Source organism: Zeus faber, assembly GCF_960531495.2.
Source record: "Zeus faber genome assembly, chromosome: 6".
Classification (NCBI taxonomy): domain Eukaryota; kingdom Metazoa; phylum Chordata; class Actinopteri; order Zeiformes; family Zeidae; genus Zeus; species Zeus faber.
This window is the reverse complement of record NC_137201.1, coordinates 35,353,274-35,370,248: the sequence shown is the minus strand read 5'-3', so window position 1 is coordinate 35,370,248 and position 16,975 is coordinate 35,353,274. Positions and strand designations below refer to the sequence as shown.

The window sequence follows — 16,975 nt, the reverse complement described above, 5'->3', positions numbered from 1 at the left end:
AGAGGTGTGGCTCTGGTCCTGTCTGGTGTGAAACTGGTGTTGCAGTTCCAATCCCCACCTGTGACTGTCCTGTCCCTTTAACCTGCTATAAATACTAATTACTACTCTCTGTTCCACGATATGGTGTATATACGTTAACAAAACATAACCCCTCCCTCCGCCTGCACCATCAGTGCCTTTTATGATCTCAGTCATAGATAAAACGTTTACATTAACATTTAAAGAGAAAAGAATGACACTGGAGTTAGTGCCGTGACTAGGGATTCGCTGTCATTTCCACCCAACACTCCACTCCACCCTGACCCCACCCTACACCCACTCCACCTCATGGTCTCTCTGTCTCTATTGTCGCACTATCCTTGTCTGAATTGTCAGGGAGTTGGGGTAAAGGGAAACTCCAGGTTTACATTCTGTGTTGCAGCTGCTTCCTTATCCTTCCCAGCGGCCCCCAGGAACCACGTCACGCTGCCTCAACCACCCCACGCCATTTGGTGTCCTCTCCATCCCTCCATCAGAAACACGCCTATTTAGAAACAAACATCTGTCTCCGTAGAGAGCGGATGTGTTTCACCAAGTCCGGCGGTTCGGATCGGACTCGCCAGTTTTGCGAACTGTGACAGCTCCTGCTCCAGCGCCTGGTTGGAGGTGGAGGTGGTGACCGTAGTGGAGAGATCTGCTTGAACACATCAACACCACCACTCTTCTAAATCAGCTGAGCAAACAAGTGTTCCTCTTCCAGAAGGAAGGCTTTCCTGCCCCCCTACACATAGCCAAGAGGACCTGCTCCACACTGACTGTGTGTGTGTGTGTGTGTGTGTGTGTGTGTGTGTGTGTGTGTGTGTGTGTATAAATAAAGAACCTTTCCTTCCTTTTCTGAACATTTCATTTTCAAACCCTAACCCTTAATATTGAGGTTCCACCAGGACCAGGTTCCACCAGGCTCCCGGCCCCTGAGCAGGAAACTGGAGGAAGTTTTTCTTCTGGGATCAAACCTTCTGTATCTGATTTAAATGTTTAATAAATCATAAAACCAAAGGAGAGAATGTTTCCTTTCAAGTTTATTGTTCATGTACAATCACAACTAATCATGATGACGTGTTAAAAAGTGCTTGGCACCTCTGGGTGCAGTTCCTCAGTAGCTGGCCTTCAGGCGCTGGTTCTCCTCCCGCAGCTTCTCCATCTCCTCCACCAGCGTCTCATTCACAGAGTATTTCTCAATCAAACCGTGAATCTCATTCTGAAACAGAAAAAATATATATATTATATATTATTATATATTTCATCTACAGCTTTCGTTTTATTAGTCTGAACAGACTTCACAAATGACTCATTTTGTTTATTTCTGAACGTCACGCAGGTCAACACGTGTGGTTTAGCGCTCAGTCCAGATGAAACCGGTTTGAAACACTCTTGATTCTATGGTGAGCATGGCTTTTGTTTATGCTTGGTTGCCGTGGTGATTAAGTACTGACCAGCTGGATGTAGAACTGTCGCACCATCTCCACCTGCAGGTTGACGATGTCCCGGTGACACGCGTCCCTGGAAACACAACGCGTGTGGCTAAGCAAACAGAGCAACCAGATCCACTCCATGTTGATCAAACATATGTATAAGAATAATGATATCGATAATAAAATTTTTATCATATTTATTATTATTATTAACAATTATAATAATAATAATAATAATAATAATAATACAGCTGTAGACAGTGAATCACAGGGTTCTGTTCAGTCGTGTTTGCTGTGTTGCAGGCCAGACCCCTAATAATGATGTTCATTTATAAGAACCTTTCAATCAATCCAAGGACACTAGACATTTTATAGCTATGATGAAAACCTGAAGTCCTCCAGTGTGTCATGGATCATGTTCTGGATGAAGTGGATCTGCAGCGAGCTGAGCGGCGCGGCACCCCCTGCAGGGCCACACAGCTCCACGATGTTCTGGGACAGAGAAGATGCCACGGCAGCCGAGAGAGCCGAGCCTGGAGGAGGACAGGTCACATACTAGCTAGGTGTACTACATGGTATGTCAGTATGTACAACATAGTATGTCACTACCTACTACATAGTATGTCAGTTTGTACTACATAGCATGTCAGTATCTACAACATAGTAAGTCAGTATGTACTACATAATATGTGGGTTTGTACTACATACTGTAGTGTGCCAGTATCTACTACATAGTATGCCAGTGTGTACGACATAGTATGTCAGTATGTACGACACAGTATGTCAGTATCTACGGCATAGTATGTCAGTATCTGCTACATAGTATGCCAGTATGTGCTAAATAGTATGTCAGTGTGTACTACATAGTATGTCAGTGTGTACTACATAGTATGTCAGTGTGTACGACATAGTATGCTAGTAAACCTGCTGTCACCTGTTGTTGTGGTGGGCGGAGCTCCGTCAGGAGGCGTGGCATAGCTGAGCTGAGGCTGAACGCCGTTGGCTCTCCTGAGACCAGGCTCCGGGGTGAAGAAGGGCGGGGCCGGTGTGTGGTGATTGGTTTGTGTTGGCGATGGGGGCGTGGCCTGACCCTCCGGACTGGAATCGCTGCCGTTGTCCTGCTGTCAATCAAACGGTTTGAGAGTAAACAAAGGAAAGGATCTCTGCCTCAACGTTCACACCACAGGAACAGGAAGTGCTTGAAATACCTTCCTGGAGTCACATGGCTGGGGCCCTACAGCATGGAGCTCCTCCTCCTTGATGGATGGGGGGGTTTGGAAGGCCGACAAGGGGCTGTACCGGGCCCCAGGGGTGCCAAGGGGGGTCTTACGGTGGGGGATTCCAGTGGAGTAGGAGTCTAGATCAGTCAGAGGGTCTAACATCAACACCATCACTACCGCGTTTCTACGGCAACAAAGATGACTTCCTGCACCCGTGGGAGTGTGTTCAAAGGACAGATCCTTTATGGCTGGTATGAGGTCTAGTCCCACTTACTATAGTACTTCCTGAAGTCTAGTCCTATTTCCTGTAGTACTTTTTGATGTCTAGTCCAACTTCCTGAAGTCTCGTCCGGCTTCCTGAAGGTTCGTCCTGCTTCCTGAAGTCTCGTCCTGCTTCCTGAAGTCTCGTCCTGCTTCCTGAAGTCTCGTCCTGCTTCCTGAAGTCTCGTCCTGCTTCCTGAGGTCTCGTCCTACTTCTTGATGTCTAGTCATACTTCCTGAAGTCTAGTCCTACTTCTTGAAGTCTAGCCCTATTTCCTGTAGTACTTACTGATGCCTAGTTCTACTTCCTGTGGTCCTACCGTCTCGGACAGGAGAGAAGACGTCCAGACTCGCCCTCCCTCCTCTCTGCTGCGTCTCTCTGTCTCTGCTCAGCGACTCTCCGCTGGTTACTATGGAGACAAGACAGTTGTCACTACAAGGTCACCGTAGCGGCCCAGGTCTGAAGGCGCACCACCTGCAGGGCCTTACCGTCTCCCCTGGTGAAGGCAGCGTCTCCCCTGGCGAAGGCAGCGTCTCCGGCGGTCAACGTGCCGTCTGGACACAGAGAATTCGGACTCTTAGCTCCGAAACAAACACACGGTGCGGTTGAACGAACTAAGCCTGTCCATTAAAACGGAGTGAGGACATATAATCCATATTTCTCCATTAAAGAAACCCAACATGCTGCTATGAGTCAGAAAGCAGAAAATGTGGAAACTTTTCTATAACGATCCGATTTCACAGATTGTTGAATCGCACCTTCCCGTGCGGGAGAGAACATGTCCAGGCTGCTGCGCCCCACGCTGCTGAACTTGTCCAGCGCAGGAAGTCGCTCGGACCCCGTCTGGCCTTCAGCTTCCCTGGAGAACAGGTCCACGCAGACCCCCCCTGCTGAACGCACAGCGCAACAGTCAGTCCAAAAATACAGCGAGCCTCACGCAGTAATACAACTGTTTACCAAATAAATACATCAGCACAGAATGTTGATTTGAAACCAGGACAAGTGTCATTATTGACAATTCAGTTTATTATTCACAAATGACTGACTGCTGGTTGCCGCTATTGACCAATCAGAAGAGTATCCACAGATCTGTTTTTATATATATATATATATATATATAAAGGTGTATACCGTGTTTCACACAGAATTAGTTTAGACTTTATTAGTGGTTGTAGCTGAGCGGGGGGTGGGGGTGATTTATCAGTGACACCAACACAAAACCTAATAACCAGCCTTAAAAATATACATTTAATTACAAGCGCATGAGGCGAACTGCCTGTTAATTGCCAGCAAACCATCAAAAGCTGTAATTATTTTTCTGAATGTGTCGGAAAAACCAACAAGGAAACTTTTATTTTTGTTCAAATGAGTTTCAAATTAAAAGCCCTCTAGCGTTTGATACGCAGGTGCAGCCGTATAGGTTTTAAGGTTCATTTTGACAAGGAGCAGCCCCTGAATGAAGGTTTTTTTTTTCCTGCGACCAACCAACCAATGAAAAACTAACGACTAAGACTCTCATCGATAACCTTCGCTCGACTATTTGGGGCCCTAGTGTTTATTATTGTTCATTTTTCACTATGGAATAATGATAGAACATGAAACTGTCCTTAAGTTCCAATAAAACAAAATACAACATGGAACGGTCACTGAATTCCAATAAAATGGGACAATCACCAAGTTCAAGTAGAATTCAACCTGTAACTGGACACAACATATAACTGACATGATGTCCAGTTCAAACTTCAAATGAAAGGGTTAGGGTTGGTTAAGGGCAAATATACATTTATATTATATTTATATGATACTTGCCATTCCCAAATAAATTGCAATCACTGCAAAAAAATATGAATAATAATGGCACTGTTCTCAATCTGGTTCACTGGAAGTCCTCCTCTGCTCACTGTGCGTCGAACCAACTGGATCAAACCAACCAACTGAACCAACTGGGTTTGAGTATCTGAGCATTTTTCGACACAGAATAAGATTTATCTGACACTAATCGATCGGTGCATCTCTACATCCCACATGATCATGTTTTGATTCAGTGTGTGAGGGAGAGAGAGGAGGGGCCACTCACAGGGTGTCTGTTGTCAATGAGAGAGACAGAGAGAGACAGACAGACGAAGAGACAAAGAGAGAGAGAGAGAGACCGACAGACAGACAGAGGGAGACAAAGAGAAAGAGACAGAGACAGACAAAGAGAGAACGAGAGACAGAGAGAGAGAGACAAAGAGAGAGAGAGAGATTGACAAAGAGAGAGCAAGAGAGAGAGAGACAAAGACAGACAAAGAGAGAGCGAGAGAGACAGAGAGAGAGAGACAGAGAGTGAGGGAGAGACAGACAAAGAGAGAGCGACAGAGACAGAGGAGGGGCTGAGTGAATCAATACTCTACAATGAAATAAGATTTTATCTATTTTAAATAGTAAAATAATAGAAAAATCAATAGGGCGGTCAATGTTGATACTGTGGTGGCCACAAATAAACACAGGGGTATACTCCACACAGACTAAAGTGGGACACACTGCACAATAATAAAACCCATTTTGGGTGGGTTCTCTCTTTCCGACAGCCGTGAGCAAAGTCCAGGTTTCGATGGTTCTTCAGATTATCCTGAGGTGTGAGGGATGTTCCCAGGGGATTTTACTTCTCTGATCTGCTCCCAAGTCTGTCCTGGCGTACCCCAGTGTACCACAACCGGGGGCAGGGGCCGGGCTTATGCTGACCCCCCCACCGGCCTAAGCATCAGCGTTTTTCTAAAATGTATTTAAAGTGTTTTTTCCGGACCAGATCGCAATGCAGATTTCGGTGCATTCTGTGACTGAAATATCCACCCTCCGAAACCACCACATGCACCTTCACTAAACATTATGGTGTGGAGCGCGCCATTTGCGCGCGGCGGCACCTCACTTGGAGGAGTCATGGTGCGAGTCGCCTTCCAGTCGAGAGCCAATCAGCAGCGGTGTTCGTCAATTACACATGATGGTCGCTTATCCAATCAGATAAAAGAGGCGGGGCGTAAAAGTTTTAGCTATAGATAACGTTGGGTTCATAAAAAAAAATCTGTTATTTATGTGAAAAGTATATGAAAAGTAATGAAGGACAAATGGGTTTGTTCATAAAAAACTCCAAAATAGCCCAGATGTAAATGTAATTAATATTTTCTTATATAAATAATTATATTTAAAAAATAGCCCCGAATCTATTCATCTGTCATTCCAATCATGCATTAAAGCCTCTCTTTACGTCTTTACCATGACGCACGTTACCATGCGTCATGGAGACCAAAAAGAACCGTGCGTATCGGGGACACTCTAGCCATCAGCCGCTGGGGGAAACCCTGAATATTAAACATGTTCAGTATTTAGGATCCGATACTCGAGTGTGGGGGGAACCCCAAAGATGCGGGCTGTGGACTGTCCCCCTTGGAGAGCCGGTTGGGAGCTGAGCCGACAGAACCGGAACAGGTTCTAAACACGACAGCAGCCGACGCTGCCATGCACCGAGTAACAGTACAGTCCATGTCAGTCCCACTTCATCCTCTGGTTTCTATTGTTTCTGTAAAACATAGTCAAATAAAATAGCAACGCTGGTTCTAGCCCATCGTCCGCCATGTTTGTTGACTCTTAAGTCACGTTGGACGGCGTGAGATTTGGGGTTTTGAGAGTCGGGACTGTCATCTGGCGCAGCCACGCCTCCGTGTGGAATTTCATGTGGTTTCGCAAGATCAGGTTAATTTGTCGGTGAATGGAATCTTCAATTTCAACATCTGTTAGGATTTGAAAAATCTTGTCGTGTGGGGCAAGCTTAACACACAGCAACAAACAGAAACCCTCACCTGTACTCTGTCCATCCTTCCTTTCCACGCAGTGAGACAGGGAGTCTGTCTGGCTGCTGGACTTGCTGGAGAGCCTCTTGGTGCTGGACGTCTTACTGGAGGACACTTTACTGGACTGGAAAACAGACCATAATATGCTCTGTATGAGTCCTGACCACCAAGAGGGAGAGGAGAGTTTTCAGTGTGTGTATGTACCTTCAGCTGCTTGCTGTTGTTCTGGTAACGCAGGCAGGTGACAGAGGTCTTGTGTGCTGCTGTCACCCTGGTGGGTGCGCTAGAGTTCCTCAGGTCGTAGTGGTAGATCTTGCCCTGCGTGGAGCCAACCACCACACCAGTGCCGTCCAGGGTGAAATCCACCGCGGTGAGGGGGGACTCCACCCGGATCACACGCAACAGGCTGACACACACACACACACACACACACACACTTTAGTTGGGACTGATAGGACCGTGTTTGTTTTGGAACATGCAACAGAAGAAGGAAGGAGAGGTAAGTTTAGAAGGAGAGGTAAGTTTATAAGGAACAGTAAGTTTAGAAGGAGCACTAAGTTTATAAGGAACAGTAAGTTTAGAAGGAAGAGCAAGTTTAGAAAGAGCAGTAAGTTTATAAGGAACAGAAAGTTTAGAAGGAGCAGTAAGTTTATAAGGAACAGTAAGTTTAGAAGGAGCACTAAGTTTATAAGGAACAGTAAGTTTAGAAGGAACAGTAAGTTTAGAAGGAGCAGTAAGTTTAGAAGGAGCAGTAAGTTTATAAGGAACAGCAAGTTTAGAAATAGCAGTAAGTTTATAAGGAACAGTAAGTTTAGAAGGAGCAATAAGTTTATAAGGAACAGTAAGTTTAGAAGGAGCAGTAAGTTTAGAAGGAGCAGTAAGTTTAGAAAGAGCAATAATTTTAGAAGGAACAGTAAGTTTAGAAAGAGCAGTGAGTTGAGAAGGAGCAGTAAGTTTAGAAGGAGCAGTAAGTTTAGAAGGAAAAGTAAGTTTAGAAGGAGCAGTAAGTTTAGAAGGAGCAGTAAGTTTAGAAAGAGCAGTAAGTTGAGAAGGAGCAGTAAGTTTAGAAGGAGCAGTAAGTTTAGAAGGAAAAGTAAGTTTAGAAGGAGCAGTAAGTTTAGAAGGAGCAGTAAGTTTAGAAGGAACAGTGTGTTTAGAAGGAGCAGTGTGTTTAGAAGGAGCACTTAGTTTATAAGGAACAGTAAGTTAAGAAGGAGCAGTAAGTTAAGAAGGAGCAGTAAGTTTAGAAGAAACAGCAAGTTTAGAAGGAGCAGTACGTTTAGAAGGAGCAGCAAGTTTAGAAGGAGCAGTAAGTTTAGAAGGAGCAGTAAGTTTAGAAGGAGCAGGAAGTTTGGAAGGAACAGTAAGTTTAGAAGGAGCAGTAAGTTTAGAAGGAGCAATACGTTTAGAAGGAGCCGCAAGTTTAGAAAGAGCAGTACGTTTAGAAGGAGCAGTAAATTTAGAAGGAGCAGTACGTTTAGAAGGAACAGTCAATTTAGAAGGAGCAGTAAGTTTAGAAGGAGCAGTAAGTTTGGAAAGAGCAGTGAGTTTGGAAGAAACAGCAAGTTTAGAAGGAGCAGGAAGTTTGGAAGGAGCAGGAAGTTTGGAAGGAACAGTAAGTTTAGGAGGAGCAGTAAGTTTAGAAGGAAAAGTAAGTTTAGAAGGAGCTGTACGTTTAGAAGGAGCAGTACGTTTAGAAGGAACAGCAAGTTTAGAAAGAGCAGTAAGTTTATAAGGAACAGTAAGTTTAGAAGGAGCAGTAAATTTAGAAAGAGCAGTAAGTTTAGAAGGAGCAGTAAGTTAAGAAGTAACAGTAAGTTTAGAAGAAACAGCAAGTTTAGAAGGAGCAGGAAGTTTGGAAGGAACAGTAAGTTTGGAAGGATCAGTAAGTTTAGGAGGAGCAGTAAGTTTAGAAGGAGCAGTAAGTTTAGGAGGAGCAGTAAGTTTAGAAGGAGCAGTACGTATAGAAGGAGCAGTAAGTTTAGAAGGAGCAGTGTGTTTAGAAGGAGCAGTGTGTTTAGAAGGAGCAGTGTGTTTAGAAGGAGCAGTGTGTTTAGAAGGAGCAGTGTGTTTAGAAGGAGCAGTGTGTTTAGAAGGAGCAGTGTGTTTAGAAGGAGCAGTGTGTTTAGAAGGAGCACTTAGTTTATAAGGAACAGTAAGTTAAGAAGGAGCAGTAAGTTTAGAAGAAAAAGCAAGTTTAGAAGGAGCAGGAAGTTTAGAAGGAGCAGTAAGTTTAGAAGGAGCAGTAAATTTAGGAGCAGTAAATTTAGAAAGAGCAGTAAGTTTAGAAGAAGCAGTAAGTTTAGAAGGAACAGCAAGTTTAGAAGGAACAGTAAGTTTAGAAAGAGCAGTAAGTTTAGAAGGAGCAGTAAGTTTAGAAGGAACAGCAAGTTTAGGAAGAGCAGTGAGTTTGGAAGGAGCAGTAAGTTTAGAAGGAGCAATAAGTTTAGAAGGAGCAGTACGTTTAGAAGGAGCAGTTAGTTTAGAAGGAGCAGTTAGTTTAGAAGGAACAGTAAGTTTAGAAAGAGCAGTAAGTTTAGAAGGAACAGTAAGTATAGAAGGAGCTGTAAGTTAAGAAGGAACAGTAAGTTTAGAAAGAGCAGTAAGTTTAGAAAGAGCAGTAAGTTTCAAAGGAGCAGTAAGTTTAGAAGGAACAGTACGTTTAGAAGGAGCAGTGAGTTTAGCAGCAGAACTCACATCTTGCTGGCGGTGTCGTAGCAGATAATCTTCTTGTCCAGACCTGCAGACACCACCAGCAGCTCGCTGGCAGGGGAAAAGGCGAGGCCGGAGCCTGGGGCCTTGTGCGCCCCCTGGAAGCTGTGCAGCTCCTTCTGGGTGTTAGAGTCCCACAGCACCACGGCTCCGCTGTCCGACACGCTGCCCAGCAGGGAGCGCTTCACCGCAGACAGACGCAGGTCACGCACCGGCTGAACCAACACAATCTCCATTAGACCAGAAAAAAATAACCAATAATAGTAATAATTCATTTTATTATTATCTGATGATGTCAGAATACTAGAAAGTATCTGCACACCTGCCTCGACTGCTCTATAGTGCGGTGGAGAAAAAGAAACTGAAATCTGACTAACTACGCAGTACTGCCTTGCAAAAACACCACCCGTTGATAACTTCATCTTAACATTCACACTAATGTTCAGACCAAGGCCCCTTTGGGACTGGAATGTTCCCATGAAATGAACAAAGTTCAGTGTTTTCTGCAACTAGTGTAACGTGGAGGTCATATTCGCAGATCTTGTCATTTGTTTTGAAGTCATGTAAACACATTTTCCAAAAGCTAATCAGGTTTCAACATCTCCTGAGACTTCACTTGTTTCATTTTTTATTATAATTTTTTTAATCTTATTCTGCTTCCATTGTATACATCGTAAGGTACACATTAGGGTTGGGCGAGGGGGGGGGGGCCTGTCGCCCTCTCCTTCTGTAATCCTTTCTGGGATTATTCTGGTATGAATTTGGATGCGACCAACAAGCCGAAATGTAAACAATGTAATTTGACGTCTTTGCAAGCGCGGCCTGGGACGGAGCACCGGGTTTCACCAATAGCTGAGCGGAGGTTCAGTTAAAACAATTGCTTAATTTTGTTTTTGTTTTTTGTATAATTCTCTTGCAGAAAGCCCATCCCGGTCTGCGTCTCTGCTCCCCGGAGGAGGGGGATGAGGAGGAGGCCAGGGAGAGAAGTATTTACATTTTTACATCTCAAATAAAAAATTGTTATTTTTATCATATTTTTGTTTGCATAACTTCAAAACAAAGTACACATTTTACAATTTACAAATGAATTCAGAAATATAATGGAAATAGAATAGAAAATAGAAGGACCTGGGCAGCTCCATGGCCGAAGGCCTTGCTGGAGAGGTTGGTGGTGATGCTGTGGAGGATGAGCTCTCCACTGGTGGAACCCGACGCGATGTAGCTGTCGTTGGCGTTGAAGGAAACGCAGGTCACCGGCTCTTTATGGTCCTGCAGAGACCATCAACGGCAAGGTTATTTCTATAGCGCTTTAAAACACAAACCAGGTTTGCAGCTAAGGGCTTTACACAAATAAACAAACGATTTTGGAAAATAATAGAGTTGCGATTTTTTAGACCAATATTGCCATTGCGATTAAGTATGACATTTTTTTAAGTTCCTCATCTTCTGTATTATTCACTAAACACAAGCAATGAATTATTCTATAGTATGACCAACACAACACTGGACAGTCAGCATTAAACTGCTCTTTCCTGTTGGCCACGCCCACATGTTATGATGAAATTAGATTAATTGAAAAACAAACATCTTTATTTAACTATTGAATTGTTAAAAGAAAAACCTTCAATCACAGTAGAATACTGACTCATTGATTTAATTTCAAGCCTTGTAATTGTAAGAAACTGAAAATTAACATTTGAAAAAAAAAAAAAAAAAAAGGAGAAAGTTACTATTCTGTATATAACAAGGCTCGCACTGCGCGCCAGCAGCCTCTAAATCTAAACAGAATACGGAATGCGTCTTAGCCTTATAGAGTGATTTTGGAAAGGCCAAATGACTTGCTTTAACAAATTTTGTTGGTTTATACAATGAACAATTGTCAAATATCGCTCTCATCCATGAGGCTGTTCTTAGCAGACACGTCACAGGCAATCTATTTAGCATTTCATATTCCTGCAGGAGTGGCAACTACCGCCAAATTCAAGCGCATATGAAGTTAATATTCTGTTTATTCTAATGTTGATTAACAGAAATTTCGTTCTTTTGCCTAAATAATTAATTCCACCAAATAATACAGTAAAGCGGTCAGGTTGAGAACCAATATTTCTCCTTGTTGTATTTTGCGTTGCTTGAAACCAGTCAATTTCCCGGGATAGAAAATGTCTAATTTCTGGGAAAAATATGAACCCCTAATAAATATGAATTGTGAATGTGAATTGGAGCACATTAAAAAAAAATGTGGCCAACTGAATCAATCTTCAATCATTTTATTCTTCAATCTTTTATCTGGCAGACCAAGTGCAGAAAAGCCCTGTCGGGACCGGAGGGGTCAAACGGGATGGCCAGGACCAAGCAGTGCAGAGCTTTAAACTCCAGCAGCAAGATGCTAAGTGACAAGATCCAGAAAGTGGGTCATGGTCACTGGCCTCTCAGCAGCGTGCTGCACACTGTCACCTTCAGCGTCCGGTGCAGCCTTTTGCTCTTCAGGTCCCAGATGTTGACGGAGTGATCCAGACCTCCGCTCACCAGGAACTGAGATGAGCAGCTCAGACACACACGAGTCTGCTTTTTCTGAAAAACCACAACAAGGCTCGCTATATTAGATTATCTGTCAATTTATCTCTCATATACAATGAAATCATATTTATCTGTCACCTTGAAAAACAGAAACATGAACAAACATAAAAACTCTTCCCAATTCAGTCCAACAAGAAACAAACATCTAAAAATACAACTGTAACACACTGTTAACAGGGAAATGCTTCATTTGCAGTAGGAATTGTGTTTTTCAGCACTCTTTACTGATCTATACCAAACTATATTAAGAATACATTTGAGCATTGTTTAGTATTCAATAGTGAACTACACTAAATGTGAATTGTGGCGTACTCACCCCCTCAGCGAGCTCTATAACAGGGACTGGAGACGACTTGAGGCTAGACAGCACCAGCTTGTCTCCGATGCTGCTGGCGCTGACGAGGTACTGGTCTGGATGGGGTCAAGGTCAACTCTGTGACCTCTGGGAGAGTTTAAATAAAGACCTTCCACTGTGTCATGTTGAATAGGTAGGCCGATAAAATCCAAAAACCAGTGGCTTCCATTTATTTTCTGCCAAAAGCTGAAAAAATATATAAAACTATTGGCAGATAATATTGGTCATCTGAACCCCGCCCTCCCTTATAATCTGTATCGGTGACAAATCAGTCGGGCCCTAATACTGAAGTACCTCCCAAACCTGAGCCAACTGTTGTAGGTAGCGTACATTGTGTTTGTTTGGTGCAGATTGCTGATCGGATCGTATATTGACAATTGAAGAGATGATCGATGACGGGTTTTTCCTACGCCGATATTAAGGAGATTCTAACTTTTTAGAGTTCCTGTGAACACAGCATCACTTCCTGCTGTCTCTCAACCCAATACAATCTCGGTGCGCATTCCATCCAGCTGAACAAGTGAGCCGCGTCTTGTAACGCAGAGTTTCCCCACCTTTTAATTATCGGATGCACAAAATGTTCCCGGAAGGGTGGGGGGCTGTGATGGAGCTGTGGAGCTGACGGCGCTGACATGCCATCATGTTATCCTCGCAGGATGCAATATCGTTTGCACGAGCAGAGATATTCTGCATGCGAGTGCTGTGAGCCCTCTTGCAAAAAAAATTTGCGTGCACGGCTGTTTGAGTTGTGCACGCGGCTCCTCTAGATCCGTGCACATGGAGCTCATTGCGTTCAAGGATTTTTGCTCCGATATGCCGTCGTAAGATCACTGCCCCACGCCTGCAGCCCGGCACCGGTCTGCAGCCCAATGGTTGGAAACCCTGTTCTCATGTAAAACCAGAGAATGAGTCCACGAGTTAAATGGTCGTTAATAGCGTTGTTCTCTCAGAGATAAAAAAATAAAAATGCTAAAATGGGTCGCCAAATATTCTTGGCCGTCCGTTAATATACCTGGAGGGCAGTTAATATACCTGGAGGGCAGATAATATACCTGGAGGGCAGATAATATACCTGGAGGGCACGCCCAAGTAAAGCCTATGTGTGGGAAACACTGCATTTCAGCGGAGACAGACAGTGCCTGCTGCCCCCATCACCCCCATCACCCTGTGTGACTCCCCAGTCGACTCTGTGGAGTCCTGCAGCTTCCTGGGAACCATCATCTCCCAGGACCTTAAGTGGGAGCTGAACATCAGCTCCATCATCAAGAAAGCCCAGCAGAGGACGTAGTTCTGGCAGCAGCTGAGGAAATTCAACCTGCCAGAGACAATGATGGTGCACTTCTACACCTCCATCATTGAGTCCATCCTCACCTCCTTCATCACCATCTGCTACACTGATGCAACCACGACCTGTACGGTTTCAGGACCTGTACGGTTTCAGGACCTGCACGCCTCCGGGACCTGCACGACTCCGGGACCTGCACGACTCCTATATGACCTATATGTCTCCAGGATGCAGGTAAGATGGTGGCTGACCCCTCCCACCCCAGACACAAAGTGTTTGAAACTCTTCCCTCTGGCAGGAGGCTGCTCCAACAAGGCCAAAACCTCAAAACCTCCAAAGCTCTATAGCTCCAAAGCTCTATAGCTCTAAAGCTCTATAGCTCCAAAGCTCTATAGCTCTATAGCTCCAAAGCTCTATAGCTCTAAAGCTCCAGAGCTCTATAGCTTTAAAGCTCTATAGCTTTAAAGCTCTATAGCTTTAAAGCTCTATAGCTTTAAAGCTCTATAGCTCTAAAGCTCTAAAGCTCTATAGCTCTAATGTCTATAGCTCTCTCCACAACAACAGTTGCTTCCTGTCTACAGCTGAGCTCATCAACAAGGCCCTGCCCCCATAGACTCTACATGGAGCTGTACGTCTCAGTTGAATGGATGTCAATGTGTTTCAGGAACACACATTCCTCATTCTTCCGGACTATTATCGTGCACATTACACATACTGTAATACTTCATACTCTGAACATTTGCATATTCCTGCACAAACTGTTCAGCACTTTATTGAAAAGAAAAACAGCTTTATTTTACATATTCTTATATATTTTACTTATTGTTTTCCTCTTGATCTATTTTACTTTTATGTTTCCTGTTTGCACCGAACACCAAGACAAATTCCTTGTACGTGTAAACTTACTTGGCAAAAGACGATTCTGATTTCACTGGCGTGCTGTGACGTAACCCCACCTCCTACTCCACCACAACCCCACCCCTTCTACACCCCCTAACCCTCCTACAATCCCACCCCTCCTACATCCCACCTTTACACCTCCTACACCCCCTTTGTGATCACGACTGTGTGGTTGAATAGAAACCATGGATGGACCTTGGCTTGGAGATATGGATTCAACATGGATACAGTTTCATCTGGTGTTTTGTTCTTAATACTAATGTACCTTTATGAACTTCATAGTTTGTTCTAATCAATGGTCATAATAATACATTGATCATCCATCCATCCCTCCTCAGACCCCATCATTGTTGCAGGATACTGTTGCTACTCCATCCCACCTGGGAGACGGGGTGTGAGCTGCTGTGGGGACTGAACTGCTCCAGCGTTGCCATGGACGCAGCATCCCAGATCTTCACACAGTCTCCTGAGGAAACAAGGCGTGTCACCTCCTCCATGCTGCTGGACACACACACACACACACACACACACACACATACAGAGACACACAGTAGTAGTACAGTAGTCATGTACAGAATACAGTATAATAACACACAGAAGTACAATAATACACACTATTATAACAGTACAGGCTAGTATAATAGTACACACTAGTATAATAATACACACTATTATAGTAGTATACGCTAGTATAATACACACTAGTATAATACTACACACTAATAATAGTACACAGTAGTTGAATAATACACACTAGTATAATAGTATATGCTAGTCTAATAATAGGTATAATATTAGATCTGAATATGAAGTTTATTCGTTAACCCTTTGCTGGACTAGTTACAATAAAAACTCTTCAGAATTTCTTCCCCCGCTGGCTATGAAACTATGACTACTAGTGTATTAGTACTTAGCAGACAGTACTAGTTATTTTGTATTGTTGCAGTACTAGTAGTATTTCTGTAGTAGTAGTCAACAAACCAACTTGTACGGAGTTAGTAACTGTACTAACTAGAGAAACTAGCCGTTAGCCACGAGCTAAGCACACAGCTGGATGTGACAAAGTGACAAAGTCAGAGTTTAAAGTGCGAACTGGCATCGGACCGTTGTAAACACATCGTACAGTGAAAATAAAGCCTCCGCGCGGCTGTAAGAGGCAGAAATACCGACATTAAAGGTGTTAAATCCGCAGTTTAGTGGAGAAAGGCGGCTCAACGCGCCATTTGGCTGCTGGATGAACCGCCACTACGGCAAGCCTGGAGGGACAAAAAGGAGAGGGCGTTCGGTACTGCTACACGAAGCGCGGGAAAAATAAACCATACAACACAACATTTTACAGACGTTTGTACTGTACTACTCACAATTTGTATTTGTTATAACAAGTATAATATAACTTTGTGTGTATATACAATGGATATCATAAATAAAGTAGAGACAGAATGATCACATCGTCTGTGTGGAGCTGAACTTATTTATCGTTATTATCATTATTACATTAGGTCATGAAATCATTTTCTCATTATTATTTAATATTACATTACGTCATTAAGTTGTTTTCTTATTATTACATTATCCCATACAGTCATTTTCTCATTATTACGTTCTCATTAAGTCATTTTCTCATAGGTAAATTATATCATTAAGTCATTTCCTCATTATTCCATTATTTAATGAAGTCGTTTTTTCATTAGTACTTTATATCATTATGTTATTTTCTCATTATTATTACATTTAATCATAAAACTCTTTTCTTATGATTATTTATTATTACATTATATCATTAGGTAATTTTCTCATTATTATTATTATTACATTATATAATTAAGTCATTTTCTCATTGTTACATTATATCATTTCGTCATTTCAAATTATTAAATTATATCAATAAGTTATTTTCTCATTATTATTATAATTACATTACATCATTAAGTCATTTCTTATAATTACATTATATCATTAAGTCATTTCTCATTATTACATTATATCATTAAGTCATTTTGCATTTTTACATTATATCATTGTAATTTCTCATTATTAGATTATGTCATTGTAATTTCTTATAATTACATTATATCATTAAGTCATTTCTTATAATTACATTATATAATTAAGTCATTTCTCATTATTACATTATATCATTAAGTCATTTCTCATTAAGTAATTTCTCATTATAACATTATATCATTTCTCATTAATACATTATATCATTAAGTCATTTCTCATTATTACATTATATCATTAAGTCATTTCTTATAATTACATTATATCATTAAGTCATTTATCATTATTACATTATATATTTTCTCATTATTGCATTATATCACTGTCATTTCTCATTAAGTCATTTCTCATTATTACATTATATAATTTCTCATTAATACATTAT

The 16,975-nt window shown here is 42.4% G+C and overlaps 1 protein-coding gene across 4 annotated transcripts; it reads right to left on the bottom strand.

Moving 5' to 3' along the window:
* Positions 1-1,045: 1,045 nt before the first annotated feature.
* Positions 1,046-15,857, bottom strand: nedd1 (NEDD1 gamma-tubulin ring complex targeting factor). 4 transcript variants are annotated; one of them, XM_080003014.1, is made up of 16 exons: positions 15,760-15,857; positions 14,951-15,087; positions 12,366-12,460; positions 11,927-12,043; positions 10,601-10,741; positions 9,458-9,687; positions 6,965-7,166; positions 6,770-6,884; positions 3,692-3,823; positions 3,422-3,487; positions 3,253-3,342; positions 2,660-2,808; positions 2,386-2,572; positions 1,840-1,984; positions 1,473-1,539; positions 1,046-1,237 (listed from the first exon to the last, which is right to left on the bottom strand). In XM_080003014.1, the coding sequence occupies exons 2-16, from the start codon at positions 15,084-15,086 to the stop codon at positions 1,133-1,135; spliced, it is 1,977 nt and encodes a 658-aa protein (XP_079859140.1). In that variant the 5' UTR covers position 15,087; positions 15,760-15,857; the 3' UTR covers positions 1,046-1,132. The 4 variants fall into 4 exon arrangements, with proteins under 4 accessions (XP_079859140.1, XP_079859143.1, XP_079859142.1 ...); XM_080003017.1 differs by having other exon boundaries at positions 2,386-2,569; XM_080003016.1 differs by having other exon boundaries at positions 3,692-3,820.
* Positions 15,858-16,975: the final 1,118 nt, after the last annotated feature.

What these genes read in the sequence shown, in the direction of transcription:
- nedd1 (XM_080003014.1), bottom strand. Translation starts at nt 15,086, where the DNA reads ATGGAGGAGGTGACACGCCTTGTTTCCTCAGGAGACTGTGTGAAGATC. An exon ending in TGCCTTCACCAGGGGAGACG is followed by an intron (nt 3,343 to 3,421) that starts GTAAGGCCCTGC and finishes TTGTCTCCATAG; the next exon opens with TAACCAGCGGAGAGTCGCTG. An exon ending in CTTCTCTCCTGTCCGAGACG is followed by an intron (nt 2,809 to 3,252) that starts GTAGGACCACAG and finishes TGACTGATCTAG; the next exon opens with ACTCCTACTCCACTGGAATC.